Source organism: Thermobia domestica, chromosome 4, assembly GCF_964235325.1.
Source record: "Thermobia domestica chromosome 4, izTheDome1.hap1.1, whole genome shotgun sequence".
In the NCBI taxonomy this organism is placed as follows: domain Eukaryota; kingdom Metazoa; phylum Arthropoda; class Insecta; order Zygentoma; family Lepismatidae; genus Thermobia; species Thermobia domestica.
In genome coordinates, this window is record NC_137457.1 from 266,366,132 (window position 1) to 266,394,094 (window position 27,963).

Consider the following 27,963-nt stretch of genomic DNA (forward strand, 5'->3'; position numbering starts at 1 on the left):
CGATGGATAAATACTGATGTATGAAGTGCTCTTAACGCCTCAACACAAAAGATATATGTTAGAGCAGACAAATACAGATTAATTCTCTGTCATTGGGTTGCTTATGATATGTAGCGAAAGATGAGGGAAAACTCTGATTAGTGTTGTAAAGAGTCAGTGCTATGGCGGAAATATTTCAAGAAGGTGAAGATCGATGAATTGGTGACAGAAGAATGAGGAATGATTTGCGGGAAGAGTGCGAAAGTATATAGAAAACATTACTGTGAGTAGTGTAGAACAGGTTTTATATTGAGATTCATTTTGTAAATCTGTAAATATGGTAGCAAATAAAATGGGTTCACGATCGTGAACGCTGGTAGGTATTAACTTGTGATACAATTGTGCTATCTGTTGTGAAAACAAACGAAACTAAATTTTAACATGTCAGTCAGTATTTTTGTGCCGAAATTTATTGTAAATGTAGCTCTAAAATCTGAAGTCTGTTGTGCAATTTTCTGAGGAGAAGAAAAAGTGAATACCAGGCTATGAGACCAAACGTAAATATACTAAGTATACATGTGTTGCATAAGTTTAGTAACAACTTAGGTTTAAACCACAGGTATGGGCAAGAAGACCGCAAATAAGATAAAAATGTATTGAGGTTTGGCAACAATTTTCTGATGATGAGGTGTCCTTCGAAATTTATACTTAAACATGATAATTATATATTTTCAGTTTTAACCAGTGAACAAGAGACCCGCATTTATATCTTAGTAAATTGAGATCTCGTCGTACATTGCTACAGCAAATAACAATTATTCGTGCATTTCTCTCATTAACTAAGAGTCTGCAGTTACTAGTCGTTGGAGTAAGTAAATAATTTCATTCTGCTGCTAGGGATCATTCTGCCGTATTGTGTTGTCTAGTGACAGGAAAGAATATTGAATAAGAGGACAGTCAGAAAGTTCCCGGAATTTCATTGTAACAGTTTATCACGACAATGTAGATACACATTCACTTAATTAGATTCAAAATAGGATATTAGAGAACACATGCACCTGTTCCACCGCTGGAAACAACCCTAAGAGTCCTGTTTTGGTATGTGCGGAAGGTCAGCCGTAGCATTCGTTAGTTTTCTTTGTACTGTGGCAAAATTGTTAACTTTGAGGTCATTTTTGATCTTGTAGACGAGCCAAAAATCCACTGGTTTTAAATCCAGTGAGTAGGCAGGCTAGTAAACGAGGGGAATGTTTGTTTCTGTGAGCCATGTGTGAAAAATTCGCGATTCTCGGAGGGAGTATTTGTGATGCAGTGACCATCGTTTTTTGCTATTTGAAGGGCCTTTTTCGGATTTAACCTCTGTGATGTTTCAAAACCTGCACGTGGAGACAATTGTTAAAGAGTCTGTACAGCTGGTACAAATTCATAGAGCACCACATCTTTGTTGTCGATGAACCCAATGAACATATCTATTGTTTTGGTTAGACATAACGTGCTTTCTTTTGTCGAGGAAAGTACATTCTGTGCCATTCTGATAACTGTTTCTGTCCTCCGGATCGTACCCATACTCGCAGCTCTCATCACCTGTAACAATTGTCTCTAGAAACGTCGGGTCCTTTGTGTTTTTTACAAAACGTTCCGCTGAGTCAGAGAACGAATTTCCAATTGATTCGGATTCAGCACCTTTGGGCAACTGTCACGTTTCATCTTCAAATCATTTTACATGATTGAGTTAATGGATCAATGCAAAGTCCGTAGTTCTTGCCCCAGCTCGTCGATGGTCAATATTTGATCTGATCTCTTTAACTGCTTTGTTTACACGGCTGTTTCTTCGTTTGTGTAGGTTAATGGGCTTTCAAGGATTTCTGTCCACCCCGAAATTTTTAAAACCACTCCCAAACAGCTGTTTTTTTTTTAAAAAAAATAAGATATATGGTATTCGTCCTCTCCGGGAACTGTGACGTTATCTGTTGAGATCACAATACACTCCTATTTCTAAATAAACAAAATAAACCAAAACATTATGCACATTATTTAACACTAATCAAAAATAATTAATTAAATTACAGTCATTAGTTAAGGCTGATTCGAATAACAGTAAGGACATTACAACGAAATTCCGAGAATTTTTTGACGTCCTCTTGTGATGGAGAGAATAACTTGAAAGAATATAACATGTTGTACAGAAGAGGTGATTAACTAGAATCTTGCAGTACCCTTGTGTAGAAAAGACTGGACGAGATAACGAATTGTTTATACTGACAGGTTATGTAGTTGAGAACGAAACAGTACATGATTAGGAGGTAAGAAGCAAAAACATCCGTTTAAATGGTTTGTGAAATAATACGTAGTGCTAATTAATATCAAATATCTTTTTCTGAAAACCATCGATACTACACAAGATGGGAGAGATTCTTAATAGTGATGTGTAATAATGGTTGTTAAGCAAAGTAGTCGATCTTGTAACGTAAGGTAATAATGTTGTAATCTAGTTTGATGGAGAGATAAATGTTTTCGACTGGTGATATGCGGTGTATACACAGCGCGAACTTTTTTCATTAACTTACACAATTTTGATGTTAACTGCATTGGAGGATACGATTGTATGAACTCTGCATTTTGTTTGGTTTTAGATATATAGAGACTTTAGATACTTTCCAATGCGAAGAGTATAAACCTATTCGATTAATAAGTTCTAATACTGTGGCTAGAAAAATAAAAAATCATACAATTTTTAAGGAAATTGTACGATATCTGGTCGGTGACAGAGATAGTATCATGTCTCAGATTGACGATGAACTGTATGTCACCGGAAGGTGATTTCCAGAATCATGAGATTATTGATTTCTAACGTGTTTTGGATAGAAAATTGGAGTAGTTGAGTTATTACACCTTCCGAAGTTCTAAAACGTAATCGATTTGTGGAAAGCTGAGGCGTAAACACTGACTGAAGAAGATTTCTGAACTGTATCATTTGTCATTGTCCGTATGTAGATGTTGGTTGTTCTGAACGAGAGGACAGGAGGAACTAACTATTTGTTCTGGTAATACATGAATTTTCCCAATATTCATGCGGTGACTATGTGGTTGCACACTTTGATCCAATAAGCCTTTACGAGTAAGAAATTAATGATGAACTTCCCTTTGTCATCGACCTGAGTACGTCAAATGTTTAAAATTCTGCGTTTTTTTTTAATTTTTTCGAAAATATATTTAAGATGCGTAGACGAGCGTCATATACAGCGTCATAGAGAGATATTTTTCTTAGCTCTAATGATGGTGTTTACGGTGACGCTATGGGAGGTGTTACTGAAGTTTGTATCTGACGCCGGTGTTTTGCAATTAGATAAAGAACAATATATATATATATATAAGAAGAGACATTTTTTCTCGTATGTTAACATAAGAGTTCTTAAAATTTACTTAGAACATTGACTTCGTTGTTGGGTGAAAACGTCTTTCACATAAATACGGTCACTAGCGATACTATCGAGGATGTGTATATTGCCTTTATCAACCGTAGAGACAGTACTAATAACAACATCGACTGTAGTTTGACTGGTGGTTCGTGCATATTTAGGCAATAGATGTAGATTTAGTTATAAATTGATACTTATAAAATCTAAAGCACTCAGATTTATAAAGAGCAGAACCAGTTCAAATATTGACTTCCACTATCATGAAAAGAAGAAAAGGTGATAATAAAAGGTTGGGAAAGTGCAAGTGTGCATTATTAAAATATATTGCAGTGTTCTATAAAATAAGGAGTTGAACTAACAATTTAGAATATATAGCATAAATGTTAACTTCAAAGAGCGGAGACTGCTGTTGTTACATGATCTATCATTAATTGGCATCGGAATAAGAAACATTTTTAAAGATGAGCATAATGTAAGGAAGAATGTGCTAAAGACTGAGATGGGAATTGACAGATTGTGATCGAGTCAACTTTGAATCTATAGTATTAAGAAGATCTGTTGCGTCAGAATGGTTTGTCCTTATCACCGACTTACCTCTATATTTCTAAATATAGGTTGGGTTACTTGTCACTAGTATAGGTTGAAAACTGATGTTTTCTGCATATTGTAGGATTCTATAGTTTCAGGTTTGTCAATACAATAATCTGATATAACAACATTTTGACACCAGTTATATGCTGGTTATAAACCTGACACCGATCACATCTAATTGCGAGAAATGTTCTTAATAGGGACAGTTATACTCTATAATACTTCAGATATAAGAACGCAGTTTTGTACAACCGATCATTGGTGTATTGAGAAGTTGTCAAAACACATATTATGTGCAATGCTCTGTTATTATCTCTGACTCGTATACATTTAGTCACTTCAGTTCTTTCAGCTTCTAACTTATCGAGCACCTCCTCATAAGTTAATTACATAAAAATTCCACGAACAACGACGGACACAATGGGTCCTTCAAAGAAGTAGAAGTTTCATTAATTTTGTATGGAATCTCAGAATGTTCTGCAGTTATGTCAATTCTGATCACTTGGTTAATTATAGAAATTGGTTCGTAAAGTTATCTCGTGTGATTCAAAATGACATTCCCCTTGCTGAAAATAATCAGCTGGCGTTTGGCTCGCGGAAGGTATTAGATGATCTGGTTAAATATATGGCAGGTGTTACTGTACTTTGGGTAGAAGTTGGGGAGAAGAAATAAATGCAATTTTGGCTGAGCCACCGTGGCTGAGCATGACTGCTGCAAGCGGGTAGTAGACATGCTATGATCAGTAATGGCATTTGCATTGATTCCGATTCTTCCGGCTTTTTGATACAGGTAGAAAAGTTGGTAACGTAATGTTTGTCAGCAGAGTCTAACTTACCATGCCAAGAGGTGTGAGCTGCGTCGACCGACCCAAAGATCTCGTTTTCCATTTGGCATTGGTTTGAGTATTGATATTGAATTAATCCTGATAGCTCATGAATGATCCCAGGGTATGTTAACCGCATAATAAGACTTTTATAGGAATTAGCACCTGTTTGGATAAGTGCTGGACATATCTCAAAAATGGATCAGAAAAATGGTAATTTAGCACGCGTTATATTTGATCAGTTTACTAGCTTAGTAGCACTTTTCATAATAGGAAAAGAAAAGGAAAGACATAAGTATGCTGTAAAGGATATATAGTGAAATATTTAATCATAAATGATAACTATAAAAAATCAGTTATATTTTATTAATCAGCAAACGGGATGCTTTCATGTTACACTTATAGCATTTACAGGATTATGTATAATATTTAAATTCTTCACAAAGCAATTCAAAAAACGTTGTACAAAACGAGAATGAAATGAAATTTTTAAGTTCTGTGTTTCATGGTGACGCGGGCTATGCTAAAGAAGACAGTGATGAGAAATGAAAGAGGTGATGGAATGAAGAAAGCGGTAGGAGATAGGAGAACCCCAGTAAATCCACGCACATTGTGTTTGACCTACACAAAACTCATTTGGCGTGACACAAACTTTTTCATTTGATTTGTGTAAGGCTTCAGGGAAAGTGAAGGAATCTGCATCATACACTAATGCAATCAGCAGAATAATTCAATGTAATACTTACGACTGTGTATAACTCATTGGGTATTACATGGGTAAGCAGAAAGGAACATATATTTGCACTTCAACTAATGTAAAATGAGGACTGATTCTACAGAATATCTTGAAATTGTGCGTTCTATCCGGACACATCCGTTTGGTATTTTCTTTCTTTTAGCAGAGAACCTCAGACTAAAATTTCCACGAATATACTCCGCACCATAATTGTCTATTTTTATAGTAGTTTGCATAGTTCTGCAAGAAATGCACTTTTTGTTTTCGCAGCTAATTAGAATTCAAAATTCCATTGTGAATAGCTTAGGAAAGAACGTTCTTGATTTGACGTATCTTTGGTTTAGTCATAAATGTGAAACTGCGCCTCTTACAATAGTACTGCCCATTGGAATAGATCAATAAAATTTTTTAAACATGCACCTTAGGATGTTAACAATATTGTTGATCAGAGTTATCTTTTGGTTAGGAGAAAATACGATATTCTATCCCTTACACTGTTTCTAATTGAAGGATAATTATATAAAACAATTAGGAACTGAGCATACTTATGCACAAAATGTTGGTCATATGGTATTATTGTAGTTTAGTCGTAAACAGAAAAATCAAATTAAAGATACTAGTGTCACTTATACGAAAATTAATCCTATAAAATATCTAAAGGCTGTGTAGGTACGCAGAAATGTTTGTAAAAATGCCGCCCTGAATCTTGGATTTTTAACAGTATGGTCAGAAGGACTTTTCTTAAAAATAAAGAAGCTGAACATAGATTATAAAATCAAATGATACGTTTAAAAATGAAAAAGAAGAGAAAGAAAATGTTCTAACATTTTTATTTTTAAAAAGAGAAAAATTATAACTATTAAAACGATTGGAGAGAAGGTGAAGAAATGTGAATAGTATTTCTAGACTGCAATACTCTTACCTTCTTCGTTGGAGCAAAGCGGATTTCGAACCGGTGAGTTACGTACGGCATGCCCCGGTGTGAGGAGGTCTGCTTGAGATTTGTGTAACATGGGAAAGTGTTCATTCGCTACACGATCACGAGTTTGATCCTGCGATTTCTGCGATTTTAAGTACTTCGTTTAACCTTGGTATAGTGCGTAAAAAGGAGACCTATTATTAATAATTATCAGTTAAAATATATCGGAAGAAAATGTAAAAAATGAGAATTGGTATATTCTCGCGAGTGTCGGAAAGAGGGAAAAAAGTGAAGTTGTTAAATGGCAACGTATTTAAATGTATAATCATACGAAAAAACGATTCCAGTAAAGAAAAAGGAATAAGAAAGTGAATGTTTTTTGATTATGAGGATAATTACCGCATCGCTTATTTGTGAATTAACCAATGAAAAACCGATCGCTCCACTTTATTTTGTTCTTTCTTGATTATGTATTTACTTCTTTTGAAAAGAATATATTTCTTCTGTGTTTCGAATTCTCTTGTTTGTGGTAAATGGAGTGGTTTAGTAGGAGTTAACCGAAGGTGACAATTCCGGACAAAGGAGAGAAGCGAATGGAAGCAGTTTCGTAAGGACGGTATTTGACTACCATTCTAAGGTGAGAATTAGTCTAATTTTTGTACCTCAATTTGTCCCTTGTCAATGTTAGGGAACATTTTTCTTAATTGTGTGGTTGTTTCGTAGAATGCTTCCCATAATGTTTTGGCATCCGTTGATCGTTAAGTAAAAACTAATTAGACGGCATTTGAAATATTCAGCCATTTTGACCAATCACAGCTCAATCCCTAATAACGTTTTGCAGCAGTCAAAGGAAGAGGAGATCCTATGCTCCCTGAAAATACTATTATTTATTTGTATGAATTTTTTTTATCAAAAATTGAAATTAATATTGGAATGTTTGATAGGATTCATCCCAGTGTAACATTTGTGAGAGTACGAGGCGTGACCACTTATAACGATTGAATTATATTTGATACTAACATATTCTAGATTTAATGTTTAAAAAATAAAGAAAGAAGAGAAAAATGGATTTGAGGTTAAGGTTAGATGGAGGTTCCACCCAGATTTCGTATATTAGTAACATTCGAGAGTTATATAATATTTGTGACCTTAGATACCTTTAAAACCATAGAATTTGAAAAAATAAAAGGAAGGTTATACAGTTTAATTATTTTGGATGTATAAATAGACAAAAATTGAATGTGGGATTTTTGTAGCTCCACGTCGCAATCGTATACGACAATATATTATTATCATATTTGTTATTCCTCACGACGAATTATGTGTTGTTATTCCTTTCGGAGTTCAATAAAATTAGAAAGGAAGAAATTTTGGGTACCAATAGATGTTTCTCATATGCATATATGTATGTGTTTTTAATTTCAGCTATTAAATTGTACAGTATACCCAATTGAATTTTTGAGGTATTTGACTCTGTTTGAGCGAATAAAAGGGAAGGTTTTTTGGAGGATTGAGCTGAAATATCTTACACAAGGGTCTTCAGATTTCCAGCACCCAAAGAGCCCTATTGCTGATGGATGGTTCATATTTAAAAAAAAAAAAAAAAAAAAAGAATTTAACTGACCGGATTCTCTACGGGCATGTTATAACTTTGTACCGTACGTAACTCTGTCTCCTTCAGTGAATAAGAATTCGGATTTACTTAGGAATAGTTAGCGTGAAATAGATTGACAGTCCACAATACCATAATTATTTGTACACTCACTCGCATTGTGGTGCAAACCTTTATAAGGTTCAGTTCGCCATGGATTTTAATGTAATTGAATATTACTCTTGGTTAATATTTACTTTGTTTACAGAATTGATTTATCAGAAATTTAAAGTAGTATGAGAATAGTAATCATTACCACATAATTTGCATGATATTTATATTTAAGGATTCGAATCTCATATGTCCTTTGATTATTATAAGAATTTTTCACGCTTATGAGAAAACTTTTTGAGCGCTATCATAGTTGTCTTTTTGCAGTTGATATTGTGCCGGTGCTGTGTCATCAGTTATGGCTCAGAATATGAAATAAATAAATGCAATCAAATGGGGATGGAACTGATGCACAACACGGTACTTAACTGTAAAATTGTGGTTGAATTTAAATAAAATTCAAATATTTTTAATTTAGAAAATGACTAGTTGGGGAAAAGGGTGAGAGAAAGAGAAAGGTTGTAATTAAAGAATAGGAATGAGCACTAGCCTGATTGTTCCATCAAGACTGGCGTCGTCCTGGTCATCTGGCACGATGAAAGGTTTGCCGCGAAGGAACCTGGATCTTCTGGTAACAGCCAACAACTGGAATTCAATCCTGCTGGACTGCTAGGGGCGTCGATGATGCGTCTTACGATAATGTCCTTCTATATCTTCATTCTACTACTCTGGTGACAAACTTAAAGGTGTCTGCGGCGATGAACCGTCAGAATGGTACTCTTTGTCTTGTGGAGTCGGTGGTCCTCCAATGGTGGGATCCGCTTCTCTCCGATGATCCTGCACCTCTCTTGATCGCGTGTCGAATACCCCTTGTTGTTCTGTTCCTCCTAGTTTTGTCCAACTCAAGAATGATGACTTAATCGGGAAGTATCAGGCTGTGCTCGAAGGTATGCGGAAAGGAAAGAAGGAAGCTAGTCGAGTTTATTTAACAAATATGCATTTACAACAGGTGTCTGAGAATGTACACTTCTAGTCAAAGTTTTCTTCAATAAGTTTCCAAAAGTTCATGCTTCCTTATATCAAATACACAGTCACTTCATTTCCAATAGACAGATACTTCACAATATTGAGTTCTGTTGATGGTGTATTGCTACTATCGCTGTAGCGATGCCGTACTTTTGGTATTTTGTAGTTATTATAATATTTATTTATATGCTCTTCACAGTAAAATGATTGTGTAATTGATATTCTTAAAGAATTTTCGGAATACGTAACGGTTAATAGTACTGGCTTTCCCGATAATAGTAGTTTCGGAGAAATTTTGATGTATCTCACACCTCCATCTAATGTAAGGTGAATTGATAATTATTCTAGGTTAGGAAATGTTACTCTAAATCTTAGTGATCGAAATATTTAGAATTCTAGTTTGTCAAGGGCAAGTCGAGATGTTAATGCTTCCTCTGTAAATAATGTTAATCCGTATCCTAGACGCGATGAATTTGAAATACCAAGGCAGGATAATACGAGAAGTCACGTTCAAGGTCATAGATACTTGAATATCCGCAATTATTATCAAACAGTGACTCAGATTAGGAATTCTAAGCCCAAAGGTATTGCTACGCACCCAGCATTCTTTAACCCTTTAACATTCAGATTTCCCGTAAGTAATGATGCACAATTTTCACAAGCTAATAATTTACACTCAAATGAAGCGGGAGCTTGTAGGCCGGATTCATATCAGGGTATTGAAGGAAACTTGATGTTAAAATATACGTTAATAAAACTAGTCAATATCTTGAGGAAAGGTTCCGGGATAATAATAATGTTAATGGTGAGGATAGTTTGCAGACCTTTGAGGTTATGTTTAGAGTTGAAGAGTTGTCGAGTTGTTATTCAGTACAAATGATTCTGACTGTCCTTATATCGAAATGTGACGGAGCTTGTTTGAGAGAAATACAGTGTGCCCTACAAAATCATTTGAATTGAGAACAAATTTTTAAGAGATTTCCATTATTATTTATGACTCCTGTTTGTAAGCATACTTTAATATCGGAGAAAATATTTCGTAGGCTAGGTCTCTCGGAATTAGTGAACCATTCTGAAAGATCAATTATATATTCAATTAATGTCTTAGGATTTGTTGGATCTTAAGGCGAAATTATTGACTTAATTTTAAACGGTATGAATCTTGTAACACATTTTAGAATGTTAGACGATTATATTCCTAAAAGCAGAGCAGGATTAATCGAAATCTCTGAAAAGCTTGTGTTAAGACAACGTAGCAAACTAGACTTCAATAGAAGAATGACATCAAGTAAAGGTGATCAAAATAATATTCCTAGGTCATCCTGGAATTTTAATAATAGAAAGTTTTCAGGACATAATATATTCTCCGTTAATGATATTACTTTGTCAAAAAAAATAATTGTGAACCTTAGAGACCAATAATCGAGTCTGGTGAACCAGGTTTTCCATGTCGAGAGATTATTCCTGCCGAGCGAAATGATACCGTAGCTTCCTTTATTGACGGAATAATAAATGGACAAAATGTTGATTGTTGCTTAGATAGCAGATCATATCTCAATTTAATAACATATAGGTTGGTGAAAAGATGTGGTGCACAGAAATACATTAGAAAAGTTCATGAACGTATTGTAGATGCAGCATCTGATTCAAAATTTTCGACGAATGCTGAAATTATTTTGTTAATTTTGCTGGTCAGTTTTCAAAAAATTAAATTTAAAGTTGTGAATGTTTTGCCATGTGATTGTATATTGGGAACACCATTCTTATGTGAAACAATTGACCATAGACTATACATCGAATTGTTTAGTGCTTAGGAATGGCAGTAAATGACTTCGAATAAATTTTAAAGGAATTAATCGTGTGAATGGTGATAATATAGGACTTAGATCTGGAGGTAAGGGGCAAAACCAGTCAAGGCAAAATTATCCAAATTGTAATTCGGGGAACATAAGTGTCCAAGAAAGAGAATCTTCATTGGATGTTAGATCTGGCAATCATATAGGCCATCAAGATCCACAATCTAGATATAAATTACGAGATGTGATAGGCCACTTTTGAGAAGATAAATCAAAAACAACGTATGGAATTTATATGAATCCTAAATCGAAAAGGAAATTTTTAAAGAATACCATCGGGTGATCGTGATGGCCAATGTACAGATGGACGTGTTTCATTAATCATAGATTTTTGGGAGTGTGAAAATGATGATGGTCATGTAACATCGAATGAGAGTGATGGTATCTTACACTCACATCCAGGTGTATATTATAGTAGTGAAGATCATATGGTTTCGTTATAACTTAGTTCGGAGAGAAACTTGATTCGTTTTCAAAATACTGGGGTGCAATGCGAAATAACCTTAGAAGACGTTGAAAGGAAATTATTGCATATTAGTGCTCCGAGTGAATTGAGAGATCTGGTTCGTAATATGGAAGAGAACTCATTAGGGGATCGAAAGTCATACAACTATGGGATAGAAGGAGATGTTTGTAATATTTCTACGAACACGTCGCATTATGAAAAGACGAGAATGACTCTTATGTTGATCAAAAGAAAAAGAAAGGGAAGAAAAAGAAGAAAAGGAAAGTAGAAAAGAAGAGTTAAGATGTCACCTGTAACCAGATAGTATTTAAAGAGAAGGCTTTAATACAAATAGATGTTTCTCCTATCGACTATGATAATAATGTAGAGAGTGACTAACAAGTTCCGAATGTTGATCAAGTATAAGCTAATAACTTTTATAAATTACTACATTGAAATAAGAAATGGATCCGGAGATAACTCACAATGGGATGAACCAGTCTGAATTAACCACACAAGTGAATAAAACGATTAAAGATGATGATATTCTTAAGACTTGGAAATATTCAGGTTCAGATAAAGAGGAGTTTATATCTGATGTTAAGACATCTTATAGTAATGTTATAAATAAAAGAGTAGGGTGTATTAAAGACTTCGTTGGTCGATTATATTTTACAGGAACCTTTTAAAGAAAGACCATTTTCAATACCTCTTCAAAAGGAACAAATCGCACAGGACATAGAACAGTGACACAACTCAAAAATCGTATTTTTCAGAAGAGCAAAAAACAAACTCTAGTATTACAATGAGTATTGTATATCGAAGAAAATAGTGTATTAATTCCTTCTAACTTTGTAAATAGTTACAGATAAAGTTACTGGAAACAATAGGTATTTAGTACACAAAATGCAGTCATCCCAGGGGTGACAATTATGATTTGTATCACTTTTCTTTTTATTTATCATTGGCATTTTTTGCAAATTGTTACTATTCTGATGAGACACCTTGTAAAAGTGTGTAATGATGACAAGGAGGAAAAGTGACACCAATCGAAGTTTTCGAAGTTTCCCAAGAAAACAATTACTTTTAATTATGGTATAACTTCAAAATAATCATCCAAATATGAATGTCTTTACATCAGCTGTCCAATAGAAACTACTAATTGAAAAGTGATTTTTAGAAATCTTTGTAAGCTGGGGGAATGTGTTGCGAAGCAAGAAGATCCATTATATTGGACTTTTTGCGATCCAAATTTTCAATTTATTTCGATGCGCTTTTTTCAGTTCGCACCACATTTTTCGCTGCCGCGATTAGTGGTGTACTCATCGTGACATCAATTTTTTTGGTAATCCGCCTGTTTGTATGAAGTTTTGATTTTAAAAAATCCGTCCGGTGTTTCTTTCTCAACCTTTGCTATCTTAATATCGGCAAATTTTATTTGCTCTTCATCGTAGGTTTTTGAGAAATTATTTCCGTAGTTTTGACAAAGATCCCTAGTCAAGAAAGTTTTCATGCGTTAATTGAGTTACCTTATACGGCTTTTCTTTCTTTTTTGCTCCCTGAATTATTGGCACATACTGATAAGCACATCAATTGGTTCAGTTTTTAATGATCTTTTAACTGCTTTTTTGATAACGACATGAACGTTATCACCCTCTTTCTTAGTATATCCAGGTACCAGGACCTTGTGGGTTATAGATTTTATGTTTAAAGTGGATACAGCGTGCATATACATGGCGATCATGAATTTATTTTTTGTTGGCCGCAGCAATTATCATAGTAGAAAACTATTTCCCAAGATTCATTCCTCGCACGTTCTGACACGTTTTTTAAGTACATGTAAACATAGGAGGATATTTGTGTGGCACCTCTGCTGTCTTCACATTCATGCCAGAAATAGCAATAAACATCACTTTTAAGCTGCGAAACTGAAATTATAGGTATTCAGTTTTGATTTATAATAAAATATGGATACGTTGACTCGAGGAACTTGTAACACTGCCTTCAGGTCGTAACAAGCTACAATGTAACGTTCATGTGCTTTTTCTTTATCTTCATTTTTCTCCACGTGAGATAAAAGTCTATCGTAGTTGTCTTTCAATTTTTCTTTCTCGTCCACTGGAGCATTTTCGTATGATGCACACAATTCACATTGGTCTTTTTTGGCGTAAAGAAAGAAAATTATTGAATCCCTGATTAAAAACGGACGTGTACGTCAACAAAAAGGTAGCGGTAACCTGCTTCTCTTCACACTGTGCTTTATATTCTCTATATAACTCAGCGATACTTTTCTCCTCATCAATAAATTCTCGTGTTGTCTGCTTGCGGAGATAATGACTTTCGATTCGTGGAATGGAATTAATGTGGTTTCGAATGCATTGTTTTAATTCTGGTTACAACTGCTTGTGTTTACCATGTTTACTCCTTAAATCTTCATTCACAAATCCCATGTCTAATTTCTCAAGAACGGTTCGTATTGGTCGATCATTTATATCAAGTGTAGCTTTAAAAATACTTTGCATACTCGAATTCGAGAACCATTTACATGAAAAAAGAATTTATTATTTAGGTGTGGATTACTTCCGTTTGCAATAACGGCACGATGGATGAACCAATTCCAAACTCTTATGTCTTGCCACATTACCGTGTCTCCAAAAGTTTTGAAATATTGGTCTCCTGTTATCTGCTCCCATCTTTGTAGCGCATTTCAATCTACATTATGCACTACAAGGTGGACGCATTTGTCTCGCTCTAAAACATTTTGCATTCTTTGATGCTGAGACGTAAGACTTTCGTGAATTACGAAGAATGCTTGCTTTGTTCTTTTTCCATTCATTTCTTTTTGCAGGACGAAGTTTACGTGTTTTCAACTGGTCAACTGGACTGTCGGAGATAGAGCTTTCCCCACTACCCCATGCACAGGGACAGAGAGAATGAATGCTCGTACATGGCTGATTAGATGGTGATAATGATAGTTTTTTCTGAATCAGTGGCACTAAGCAAAGATGAACACTGAAAATCTGTATCAGCTACTGAATTATCATAAGATAAAACATCACTCTCACTTGAGCCATCACCAAAAACTGAGCTATATTTTCTAACTGTGACACGACGCAAATACATCAGCAGCTCACCTACTCTTTCATTAATTTTATCTGTTTCCCACTCTTCCTCATGAGATCTGCTTTTTACGCCACGCTTCAAAGTTTCGTCTTTTCCTTCATGAACCGCTCCTTCTTTCATTCCTGAAACCTGATTATTAATATTTGCACACCTTTCATTCGTAATATCACCTTCTCTCACCTGTCCGTCTTCGCTTCTTGCCTCCCTTTCGCCTTGTAACACATTTTCATCTTCAGCCACCATTTCCTCTTCTGCCCCATTTCCCAAAGGACGTCTCTGTTCACACTTTTAATCACCTTCCGTCACCTGTCCGTCTTCAGTTCTTGCCTCATTTTTGCCTTGAAACACCTTTTTGATCTTCAAGACATAGTTCCATTTTCTTTTCATCTTCTTTCTCCCCTGAGTTCACCTTTCATTTTCTACTTGAGAAATCGCAATGTCTTGCTTGTTCATTGCAGCATACTCAATTTGTAGATTTATGTTTTCAATGCAGCTTGTACTTCAAGCCTCCCTCTTGACGTCATAATCTTCTGAAAAATATAAGAAAAGGAAAATTGCTAACTATTTCGTAATCCATTACTTGTAAGAAATTAACCCTTTTTCAGGCCGTGGAAAGTTATCTTCTCAAATTATACTTTCAAGATAGTCTCGTTCTGGTTTAAGCGAATTGCATATCCGACATGTTTAATGTACAAAGGCTAGCCAAAAGTGACTATCATTAAAAATAAAGCTGTGCATACTAGTGTTTCTGACCAGCACGTTAACACACACCATTCGACGTCTAAATAAACTATTATTTAGTTTCTGTCGATAATGTTCTCATGTTTACTCAACTGAGTCTCTAGTGAAACGAAGTTCCGTGAAACGAATTTTACTGATGACATACTAACTTGCAACTTGTGGGCATGTTAACCCAGAGTGGGGAAAGAGCGGACATTTGACCCAAGGGCGCAGTGATAGTGATGTTGTATATGATGATGATTCAGTAGCTGACCCAGATTTTCCGTGTTCATCTTCACATAGCTGCAATGATTCAGATAAACTATGACTATCGGCTAATCAACCAGATACAAGCGTTCTCTCTGAAACTCTGCATGGGGAAGTAGAGAAACATTCTATCCTACAGTTCAGTTGACCAGTTGAAAATAAGTAATGCTCCTGTTGCAAAAAGAAATGAATGGAAAAAGAACAAAGCAAGTATTCTTCGTTATTCAGGAAAGCCAACGAAAGAATAAATTCATAATCGCCATGTTCATGTATGCTACATCATTTTTAAATATAAAATCTATAAACCACAAGTTCTTAATAACGAACGTACTCAGAATGCGTACTTTCAGGAATTTTAGAAGTGGAAAATCTTTTACTTGTGCATATATACATGTCAGAGAGGTCTGTGGCAAATTTTTCCCTGATTATTGCATTCTTCTTGATTTTATGCGATTTTTCTTTCAAATTGAGGGATTTTTGGGGCAAAACTAACTACTTTCAGGAACTTTGTTCCCCTGGAAAAAATCTGCGGGCGCCCGTGTTTGTGGATGGCTGGCATGAATGCCTGTCTTCTTTATATCATTTTCCTGTAAGAACAAACTCTACCTATAGTTAGGCTCGTTGCAAGAATACATGCAACACCATAATCCACCAACATAGTTATATAGATTCACCTGGAGGTGGTTTCATTTTATTGGGTATCAAGTTCTGAAAAATTGGCCGCAAAAGGGTTAAACATGCACTTTGTAAAATTGTGCACCTGGCTACAAACTGTTAAAAGGCTACCAGCGAAAAAGTGTAAAAAGAAAGCATTGTAGTTTCATTATTATTAACTTGAAATTCAAGTTGACTTCCTTTGCATTGCTTGGCATTTCTTACTTTCTTGGCAAAGCTCTCTAACGGGTAAAAATTACGTTAAAAGTGTGAAATTTTTTTACTAGCTAGAGTAAAATATTGCGCGCCTCTCAGTGGCAATAACTCAAAAACTCAAATTTTTTACTTGTGTCACACTTCTATTGTGCGAAATACTTGATTCGCAAATTAAGGAATTAATTGATCGAGGGGTTTTAGTTCAAGTCGATCATTCCAGTTATGCCAGAGCGTGTTATCTTCTGAAAAATAAAGATGATACACATCGTCTTGTTGGAGACTTTTGTAAGAGTAATGCATTAAAGTCAATGCCGTATATCATTCGCCTAATCTCGAGGAGTGTTTAACTGCCCTTGCGGGTAATACAGCTTATTCCAGATTAGATATAAAGAAAGCCTACTTTCAAATCTTTTCTCCATGAAGACTCTAGAGAAATAACTACTATAGTAATACGGAAGACTAGTTATCAGTTTACTCGAATTACTGTCGGAATTAAAACGAGAGGTAACATACTCGCCAGAACAATGGAGAAGATTCTCTGAGATTCGGTAATTAAGGGTGTACGCATTCATTTTGATGATGTCCTTTAGGAACCAAAACTATAGAAGAATATAAGATATCGATGATAAAAGTACTTGATCGTTTTCGAAACTATAACAATTTCCCTAGACAAGAGTTTGTTCTTTTATAGGAAAATCAAATATCGTAGTTATATTATAGTTGGTGACACTGGAAGTAGATCCTTCTAGAGTGTCTGCTATAAGAAATATACCTCCACTCAGGAACAGAAAAGGTTTAATGAAGGTACTTGGGCTTTTTCATACTATTCGAAATGTGTTCCTCAATTGCAGGAAATTATGGGTCCTTTAAGTGAACTTAAGTCTATTAACAAGAAATTTACTTCGACAAGTGAGGAACAAAGGATTATGGATAGGTTGAAAGATCTGTTAATTAAGAATGCAGTTAATAAAATAACAGATTTAGATAAAAGATTTATAGTCCGTGTCGATGGGAAGGTCGTGGAAGGGAGTCCTTTCGCAGAAAAACGATGAAGGTATAGTAGCATTTTACAGCAAGAGACACTTTGAGGCTGATAAACTTACAAGCATTTATGAGATTGAGTTTATCAGTCTCGTATAAATTTTTCAAGATATAAAAATTATATGGTTTCGGAATTTGACATTTATACTGATAACAAAGCATTGTGTTGGATATTAAACAACTCAGAGATTGTTGGTATATTTCCTTTAGTACAGACCTGGTAACAATTTAATTTTGTTATTTACCATATTAGATCAGGGGATAATATTGTAGCCGATTTTTAACGCGTATGCACCATCCTTTTGAATTCAACCTAAGCGAGAGTCCTATTGGTTTACCTTCTTATAAGAATAATATGAAAATAGCAAATACTTGGCGTTTGCCATTAAGTAGAGAACCAATAGATGTTTTACAAAAAGAAGATCCTGAATTATTAAGAATAATAGAAAGATTAGTACCTGAGAACAAGTAACAGGATAATCTTTGAATAATAAGATTCAATGAAAAAATTGAATTCTGTTGTAAATCCATTCAGGATAGTCATTCCGGATGGACTACAACATAATATTATTGAATATTTTCATGATGATCGACTAACAGGCTCTCATTCTGGGTCTTTTAGGACCTGGAGGAAAATCATAAAAAGATTTACGTGAAATAATTCCTTGAATGATGTTAAGGAATATATAAGAACCGGTGATATTTGTTAGCGTATTAAAGAAGCGAACCAAAGGAAGTTGCGTTTTTTAGAATAGTTAGTCTTTTAGGACTTACGATATTATTGGCCCTCTCCCATCTTCACAAGGCTTCAAATTTATTTTAATTGGAGTAGATTATGTAAACAGGTTCGTAGTCCTAGAGAAAATGAAGAAAAAACTTCTCCCTTGTAAGCTAAAGTATTTATGGGTATTTTCAGTCCTTTGAGCTATCTGGAGACCCCAGCAACTAATAACGTCTCGGTTTTCGTATCGGATTATTTTTCGAAATTTCTCATTGGATTTGGTATTAAACATATCAGAATTAGCACATACCACTCAGAGGCGAATCCAGCAGAAAGATTCATTAAAACTCTGAAATCGGCGATGAGAGCTTTTCTCTTAAATAAACAACACAATGGTGTAATTTTATTCCAGAACTCCAATATTCTTTTAATATCTGTGAACATACAGGTCTGAAAGTTGTCCCAATGGAACTTTATTATGGACGCCAAATTTCACACCATTGGCAAACTGTTGGCATACTTCAGATCTTGATCTTGAGAATAAATCAGGTCAGGGAATATGGCAGAATGCCCTATTCAACATGGAAAAGGCTTGAAATAACAGGAACAAACTTATGTTTCAACGTAGACAACCAGTTATGATTTAAATTAAGACAGAGTTTTAGTTAAAAGTCATGTAATATCGTCCATAAGAGAAATGATATCCAGGATACTCAGTCACAATTGGATGGGACCATTTGTTATGAGGAGATTTCTTACACCTAATACGATTTTACTACCTAATGAACAACATGTGGGATCATATTTCCGAAGTAAAGAAATATCTTCAAAGACGGAAGTAGAGCGAAAGTAACACATAATAAAACAACATTGCTCAAGATTAACTGACAAAAATAATGTTTTCATATATTTAAATGTGATCTTTGGACAATTATAAACCTTTTTAATAAGAAATTGTATAAATAAGTTGAGATACATTTCTTAGAAGTATTTTAGAAAAATGTATATAAAGATAACTTTAATTGATATTTTATATATTAAAAGGAGATACGTTTAACATGTTGATAATGACCAGTTAATTAGTCAAAATAATGAACTAGAAATTAAAATGGTAATAAAATTTACTGTGTATTTATCTAGTTTTAAGATGAGTTTCTAATATTTGCAAATACTTGTGACAACTGAATATTCCTAGCTATTACTGTGTATCTTGAATTTACACGATGTTCCAAGAAATGATATTTTTTCTTCAGGCGGGGCAAATTGTAGCAAAAGACGCCCCTGAATCTTGGATTAGATAAAGGATTGTCAGGACGACTTTTATTACAAATAAAGAAGCTGAAAATATATTATAAAATCAATTGATGCTGTCTAAAAACGAAAAAGAAGAGAAAGAAAAAGTTGCAACATTTTTATTTTCAAAAAGAGAAAAGTTATAACGATTAAAACGATTGTAGAAAAGGTGAAAAATGTGAATAGTATTTCCAGACGGCAACACTCTTTCCTTCTTCCTTGGAGCGAAGCGGATTCCCAGCCGGTGAGTTTCGTACGACATGCCCCATCGTGAGATGATGTGCTTGAGACTTATTTAACATGTGAAAGTGTTCATTCGCTACACGGTCACGAGTTTGTTCCTGCGGTATTTAAGTACTTCGTTTAACCTTTATTTAGTGCGTATAAAGAAGACCTATTATTAATGGTTATCAGTTACAACCATATCGGAAGAAAATGTAAAAAAATGAGAATTGGTATATTCTCGCGAATGTCGGAAAGAGGGGAGAAAAGTGGAGTTGTTAAATGGCAACATATTTAGTTGTATAATCATACGAAAAACCGATTCCAGTAAAGAAAAAGGAATAAGAAAGTGAATAATTTTTGATTATGAGGCTAATTACCGGATCGCTTATTTGTGAATTGATCAATGAAAAATCGATCGGTCTACCTTATTTCGTTCTTTCTTGATTACGTATTTACGATAAAATTATAAAGCAGGAAATCTTGAGTAGTTATTTCTCATATTATATGCGATATATGTATATGTTATCTAATTTCAGCTATTAAATTGTACAGTATACTCAATTGAGTTTCTGAGGTATTTACACTGATTGGGCCAATAAAATGGAAGGTTTGTTAGAGGATTGAATTGGGATATCTTACACAAGCGTCTTCACATTTCTAGCACCCAAAGCGCCCTATTGCTGATGGATGGTTCATATTCTTCATTTTGTTATCTGACCGGATTCTTTATGGTCGTGTTATATGTTCAACTGTTTCATCCATGGAGTACCAGAGAATATCAAGCTTAGGTTTCTACGTCATTAAGATTTCTATAATAACCCTGTTAAATATTCATTCACTGCGCAGAATCATACAAAATTTGCTCACTTATGCTATCCATAGTTTATGAAAAAGAGGAGAATTTCCCTTTAAGGTGATTCCATATGTACAATGATACTTTACTTTTAAGAACTGTGCATATTTATAAAAGATATATAGTTTACATCGTTAGTATATTCTGAAGCACTTAAAGTAAGAGTGACTTAAATGTAGTTTTGTAATTATCTTAGAGTAACTTTAGAGTCACCTTTGTACAGAGTTTGGAGGTCATTTGCGTTAGGTGCTGAATTCTGTTGGTACGTTATTGTGTTTAATACGGAAATCGATTTCGCATATAATTCTATTTTGTAGAAAGTGCACATAAACACATTGTTCAGATAATATTAAACAAATTTAATTACAATGATTTTTTCTCTTTTCTCATTTTAGGATTATATGTACTTTTCATATCCGATGTCGGATGCGGTTCGCTATATGTGAACGGGGACATTATAATTTTATAGACTATCGGTAAGATATTGCACTTCCAATTATTCATAATTTCAAATAATTTGTTCTGAAGAGCAAGTATTGGTGACAAATTCAAAAAGGACGAATATATTTTTTTGATTTCTTAGGAGTTGAGTTTTATTCACTGCATTTAGTAAGTGTATTAACCTAACTCAGTACTTCCGTAACTTTTTTTTCGATTTCACGGCGTGGTTATTCTTTAAAATTTTTACGATAATATCGCTAACAAAACCAGTTGTAATAATAATAACGCGCACTTTCCTTCAAACCATCATATGTATATATCTCTACACACACACACACACACACACACATATATATATATATATATATATATATATATATATATATATATATATATATATATATATATATTTGTTATTACTTTTAGTAGTATTTTCTACATTAAGTGTTTCAAGTAATGCGTTAGTTCTATTTTTGAAACGCCTGTGTACTACTGTTACTCGTTTCATCTACTACGTTCCCTGTATCGTGGAACCTGTGATACAGCTTTTGCCTCAAGTGTTCCTTTGTGTAACCATCTGGTTTAAGCATGATCCCTAGCATGATTCCTAGTATTAAGCATGATCCCTATGATATTGATTATAGGGTTTAGCAACATATAAGCTTTGGTTGTTGAATTATTTCACAATTATAAGAAAATATTTATAAACATCTAGATTTCCCATATGCTTACGCAAGTCTGTGAACACTCATTTTTTGACGGCCTAAAGCATGATAAAATTAATAGGGTTAACATCACAAATTAATCGGAAAAATATATGCCAAATTCATGACAACAGGTCCTAATAAAATCTTTTTTAAACTGTCAGTGCGTCTTTAGGCAAATGAAGGCAGCTTTGGAAAATTTATTTGTTAAATATGCATTTTTGCTGCATCGATAATGGGTTTGGTTAAAGAGGATAGTCAAAGAGAGAGCAAAAATTTGAAGACTTGATATCTGAACTATGAAATGACGACAAAGAGAGACATGAAATCTTTCAGTTCTATGACACGTGCTTATACTGCCTAGGCTAAATGAGACGATGATTATAAGAAATGCAAGTGATATTGGAATGAAGACAGTGGGAGGAAACAGGAGAATTCTGAGGAAAACCACACTCAAGATGTTTGCCCATCACAAAGTTCATCTAGCACGAGCTGGGATCGAACGAAGGACCCCATGCACCTGAGATATGAGAAAAAGAGATTGCAACCCTGATGGAAAACGGAAAGATTGAGATCGCGTATGTAGAAGTCACAAGGTGAAAAGATAATAAGGCAAGAGTGGTAATACGTTGCTACGAGTTACTATTTAGTAGTTCAAATTCGAAAGAATGACATGCAGTAGCAATTATTCGCTTTAATGTTCTGATAAGCAGTGTGATTCGTGTGATTTGAAGTCAGGATAAAGTGACGGATATCCAGATTTGTATCAAGACCTAATATAGTGTGAGAATATGCTCCGCACGTAGTTGCAAACAGGAAGAAAAATATAATTAAGTAGGATTTGAACAGTAAATTTCGCTGTATTGGACAGAAAAATAAGTTATTGTGGGTTAGAAGTTGATTCGACAATTAGCTAGAATAAAGTCGTTGGGATGTAGGGAAAAGTAAACGACGACACACAATTCAATTTAGGAATGGTTTATGATGCTCACGAGTTGCAAATCATTTTTGAAGAAAGGACGGACCATTTTTTGACTTACGAGAGTAGTGGAAAGTAAAACCAACTTAGTTAAATAATAAATTTGGCGAAAATATGTTCTTAAGGAAATTAAAATTGTAAGTCCATAAATGATGCACGTGTTTGTTATAACATAGAATAGCGAGTGTAGACGGGGCGTTCGCTTGTAGATACGATAGTAAACTCGAAATGGAAAGCCTAAAATTAAATGGCAGTGGCTAAAAGAGGATTAGGTAACGTCATCGTTTAAAAGGAAGATTTGTGGAAAGAGGAGTAAATGGATAAATGGTTAAGTGTAAACAACCATATGATATTAATCATAGCAGAAATACTTTATAAACATTCTGAATACTTTTCACAAGAAAAAGAGACGTACTGATAAAAGAAGAACATTTTAGTTCACGGAAAGAGACATATAGAGTACAATTATTCAGGGGAACAACAGGAAAATGTAATTTGAAGATGATTTTCAAAGAATAATATGGAGCAGGCTAGAGCAAAATCTCTCACAGCTTGAATCTTACAATCATTGAAACATAATCCTTGTGAACAGATTTTATATCTCAAAAATTCAATAGATTTCTTTAAGAGTCTTGATTTTCAAAATTAACAGTAAAATCAGCACTTCCTAAACGAATGAGAACAATGTCAAAATTCTTAAAATAGTTATTTGTTGTTTTACTTATAATTAAGATATCGTGCGCAAAGAAAATTACGTTAGGTCGCAAGACTTGTACCAGTACTTGATTTAAACACGCTCATAATGCAATACTTCCCTTAATTAAACAAAATACTACACGATTATACTCATATAATTGACCTTCAAATGTAAAGGCAGTAAAAGGTCTTCAGATTTTCTGTAGCAAAATTTGATTGTGGGCTGAAACAAGATTTAAATTCGGAAATACAGTATTCCTTTGTAATGAACTAAGAATTTAATCGACATTAGGATATCTAATTTGTAATTTTATATGTTGATTAAACTTTCCTAATTGAAGATCGGTTCTCGGTCTTTTTTTCCTCCATCTCCAGAACTACAGCATTGAATTATGATGTATACTCTGAGATGGACGAATAATTTCATTACAGAACATTACATTTATCTGTTTTCCTACTTTTTCCTTAAACATCTAAGGGATAAAATATTGTCTTGTAGCAATTGGTTGACTAGTATCCACTTGAATAGTAGACACGTTTTAACCAGGAACTTTTCGAAAGACCTGTGTATGTTTGTGAAAAACATAATTAAGTTTTACTTCGTATTTTTGTTTTGATTATTCAAAGAAATTACATTCTCATTAAAACAGACGATAAAAGTATTATTTCCGTTTTCTTTGATTTCATCTACTTCGATTTGATTAATGTTATTTGTTTCGAAAGACTGACTTTGACAAGTAAAATTAATGAACGCCGGTATTAAAGCATCAATAATTTTATCCTTTACAGTATTAATTGATAAGGTTTTATTTTTTCAAAGTCTAAAACTGCACGTTTTCAGTTAAATCTCTAATAAGTAATATGCAAAATGTTTACAATTTGACTTTCACTAATAGCTAATTTAAAATTAACACATTGCGATAACAATAATATTTTAGTTTATTTTAAGTTTAACATCCCGTTAAGCAGCGAAGCAACATGTGACGTGGAACTACTGATTAACGTGGAATACGAACCATATGAGCTACCACCGGGAATCAAACCCATTTCTCTCCGCCAAATGCGCGTACGATAAAGGCTTAGTCACGAAGGAGCTCTGACAGTAATATTTTAAGGCCTAAAATATAATAACACTCTTGTGGATGCTTTTATAGGCGATTCATGCTGATAAGGATTCACTAATTTTAAATTTTTTAGGCTAAATTACAAAATTATTCACATTTTTATCGGTCAAAAGATTTCTTTCTAATGTGAGCATCTCGGTTAGCTTGCATAAAATGATTTTCAAAATTTGATATTCTCGCAATTTTGAAATCTGCATACCCTAGTAATTTAGAGTTTACAGCATCATATCAAGATAAACCGTGGTAGCAAAATATGAGGCAAAAATTGTGACCTATTTATACATTCTTGTTCAATTGTTTCTAGGACACCAATTGTTTGTATAGCATCCGATTAACCCGTAATCTTAATCATGGATCTAACCTCGCTAAATTTAATTTCAGACCTAGAATACCTTCATTTACATTCACCGGACAAAAAATTAGTCACCCCTCAAGAATTCGTGAACAGCACTAATTAATAGCGTGTAACACAACCTCTGGCTTTGATAACCGCCTTGATTCGGTTTGGAAGCGAGTCCACAAGGTTTTGCAGGTATGTCATATCCAGTTGAAGCCACTCGTTCAGGGTTTGATCGCGCAAATCCGCCAAACTGCGTGGATGCCGATTTCGGCGTTTTACCCGCTGTTCCAACATGCCCCACAGATTCTCGATGGGGTTCAAGTCTGGTGACTTTGCAGGTCAATCTAGATGGAAGAGGGTTCGGGAGTGTTCATCATATCATGCACAAATTGTTCCAGTCCTATGAACTTTGCTGTTGTCGTCTTGAAAAATAGGAGTCTCCACATCATACTCATCATGAAGATGTTGACTGAAAGGCAACACTTGCTCATCCAGAATGTTCAAATACACATGCTGGTTCTTTGTAGTGGTGACCTCAGTAAGTGGACCCAATTCATGATAAGTAAAACACCCCCAAAACATCACAGACCCACCTCCGGCTTGAACATGCCCTTGCACACATTCAAGACGGTGTACTCGACGACGTGCGTCATTGGAATACAAGCAAAAACGTGATTCGTCAGACCACATTACCTTCCGCCAGTCAGCTACGGTCCACGTTTGGTGATTTCTGGCCCATTGAAGACACGCAGCTTTATGTGCCTGTGTGAGCAATGGCCCCTTGCGAGGTGCCCGACTCCAAATGTTCAATGCATGCAGTTCTCGTCGTAATGTTCTTTCACTAACAGGTTGGGATGGACCTGCATTCACTGTCTTCAGCAACTCCTGTCGGGTTTGGAACCGATTTCAATTCACAAGCCGAGAAACGCGTCTCCGGTCCCTTTCAGTCATGATCTTCTTCCGATCACAATTCTGACGCCGTGTTTCGTGGCCAGGTGTATGACACCACTGCTTGTACACGCGTTGAATAGCTCGCTGCGAAACACCAACAAATCCAGAAATTCCCTCACCGCATGGCCATGGGCACGGGCAAACACGATTGCCTCTTTTTGCCACTCTGTTACATCGTTACTTTTACCCATTTTCACGGACACTGTCCAGTGTCCACTTGCAACACACTTGTCTCACTGACTGAAGCTGCCTTATGGTTCCGTAGAGTCAGTGCGCGCACAGTTGTGCACGTGACTCGACTGCTGCGCCATCTGTACAGACTTTAAGATTCATCTCTCCTTCTGCACAAGAGCGACTAGTTTTTTCTCCACTGAGTGTATCTTACATTATATAAGTTGGATATTCTTCTGCGCGTGAAGACCACTAGCTACATTCAGTATACAAATTCTTCCTTTACCTTCATTGTCCGAATTAGAAATAGGTTTTTCAGTGGTAGATAACCATACTGCCTGATAAAGTTTCTCTTCACGGAGTTGAATTTCAGGTGCTCCAGGTTGTAAATGTTTTACGCTTACCACTGGAATATGGTTACAATCCTGCGTTTGTAGTTTTTTCTTAAGAATCTGTACTACTTTTTGTAACTTCCTAATTTGAATCGAATTATCATAGCCTTGAATTTTCACAATGTTGACTTTACTTTGCCTAGACTGAAAACATTGAACTCCATTTCGGAATACGTTCTTTCTTATATCGTATTTACTTGTTGAATTCGATCATTCACATGCTTTGTTACTTGATGTACTTCTTGAGTTACTTGCTCAATACGAGCATCCACACGATAGGTTACTTGCTGAGTTATATGTTCTTTTATTTTCTGTACTTGCTGACTTATTTTTTTTTTCAATACGAGCGCATGATGGGGTACGTGCTGAGTGAATTTTGTCAACGAGTGTCCTATCTGTTGAACCATGAAAGCCGAACCAGATATGGATTCTGGTAATGAAGTATTAATTTCCTCAACATTATTATAAGCATTGTCACCATTTCTTTGAATCCACTTCAATCGATTCGTACACCATTTTACTTCGCAATATCATATACAGTATTTGTAATAAACGTTAGACTGGCGTACTTAACTTGTAGCTAGTCTCGAAGGTCCCGTGTATTTATGCACAATAAAACACATAATATGTGACGTTCGCTTCCATTAATACTACATTATATATATGCCCTAACTTCGTTTACATGTATTAAATAATATCTGTAACGTAATTCACTTGTTCACTGTTCAACGTGACAACAGAAAATACGATATATGCGAATTTCTGTGTGTTTTTTTTTGTGTGAATACTTTATCATGTACCATTATAATTCTTACAAAATAACTTCATTGTAAGCGAATATACACTCCTTCACAATAGTGTATCATTTATGTTCCAAAGTAATTGCACAAAGCATAAACATATATGTCTGGCAGAAACTAAATAACATAAATAAACAGATCTGTCCACAAAGGAATGTGATGTTATATATACTACCGATCATTGTTCATAGTAACATATACATACTTTCGTTTAAAACGTAGTCCACTCAATGTAATATAAACTTGGTACTTTAATTCACGTTGATACAATGAATGACTTAATTACTAATGGGTATAAATGTAATTCTTTACGGGTACACACCTAGAGTTGTAAGGACAAATAATCGTGAACATTTGTTGACAAGTTCAGTAAAAAAATTTAGTTTTTTGTGTAAGACTAAAAGCAAAAATCAGTGCCGATACTAAGGAAAGTTATGCGCACTGCAAACTGTTCACTTAATTCTATAGGTGATAATAAAATTACCACGTAGGTTTTCTGTACTGACACTTTAAACTACTTTAGCCTCTGTTATATGGAATAAGCAATACACATCAAGCGTCTTCATTACACAGTTTATATAGTCGTCACATTTTCACAGGTAAATACACTGTATTAAATGTAGAAAGATTCTCGAATGAGTCGCCATGTGACACTGTATGAAGTAATGTTTCTGTATGTCACAAGCTAGTATAGTAGATGTTACAAGTCAGAATTTCACATTTCACAAACAAGCCTTTGCATATGCATATGATTT

The 27,963-nt window shown here is 34.7% G+C and overlaps 1 protein-coding gene across 5 annotated transcripts in view; it reads left to right on the forward strand.

Annotated features, from left to right (window-relative positions):
• The window catches only part of LOC145683499 (phospholipid scramblase 2-like), a 289,918-nt gene that overhangs the window by 201,685 nt on the left and 60,270 nt on the right, over positions 1-27,963 (forward strand). For 4 of the 5 annotated variants that reach the window (XM_081754836.1, XM_081754839.1, XM_081754838.1 and 1 more), the window contains one exon: positions 21,006-21,086. In XM_081754836.1, coding sequence (XP_081610962.1) covers positions 21,006-21,056 — 51 coding nt within the window. In that variant the 3' untranslated portion in view covers positions 21,057-21,086. Of the gene's footprint in view, positions 1-21,005; positions 21,193-27,963 lie in introns of those variants that run through there. The other variant, XM_081754837.1, reaches the window with a different exon arrangement.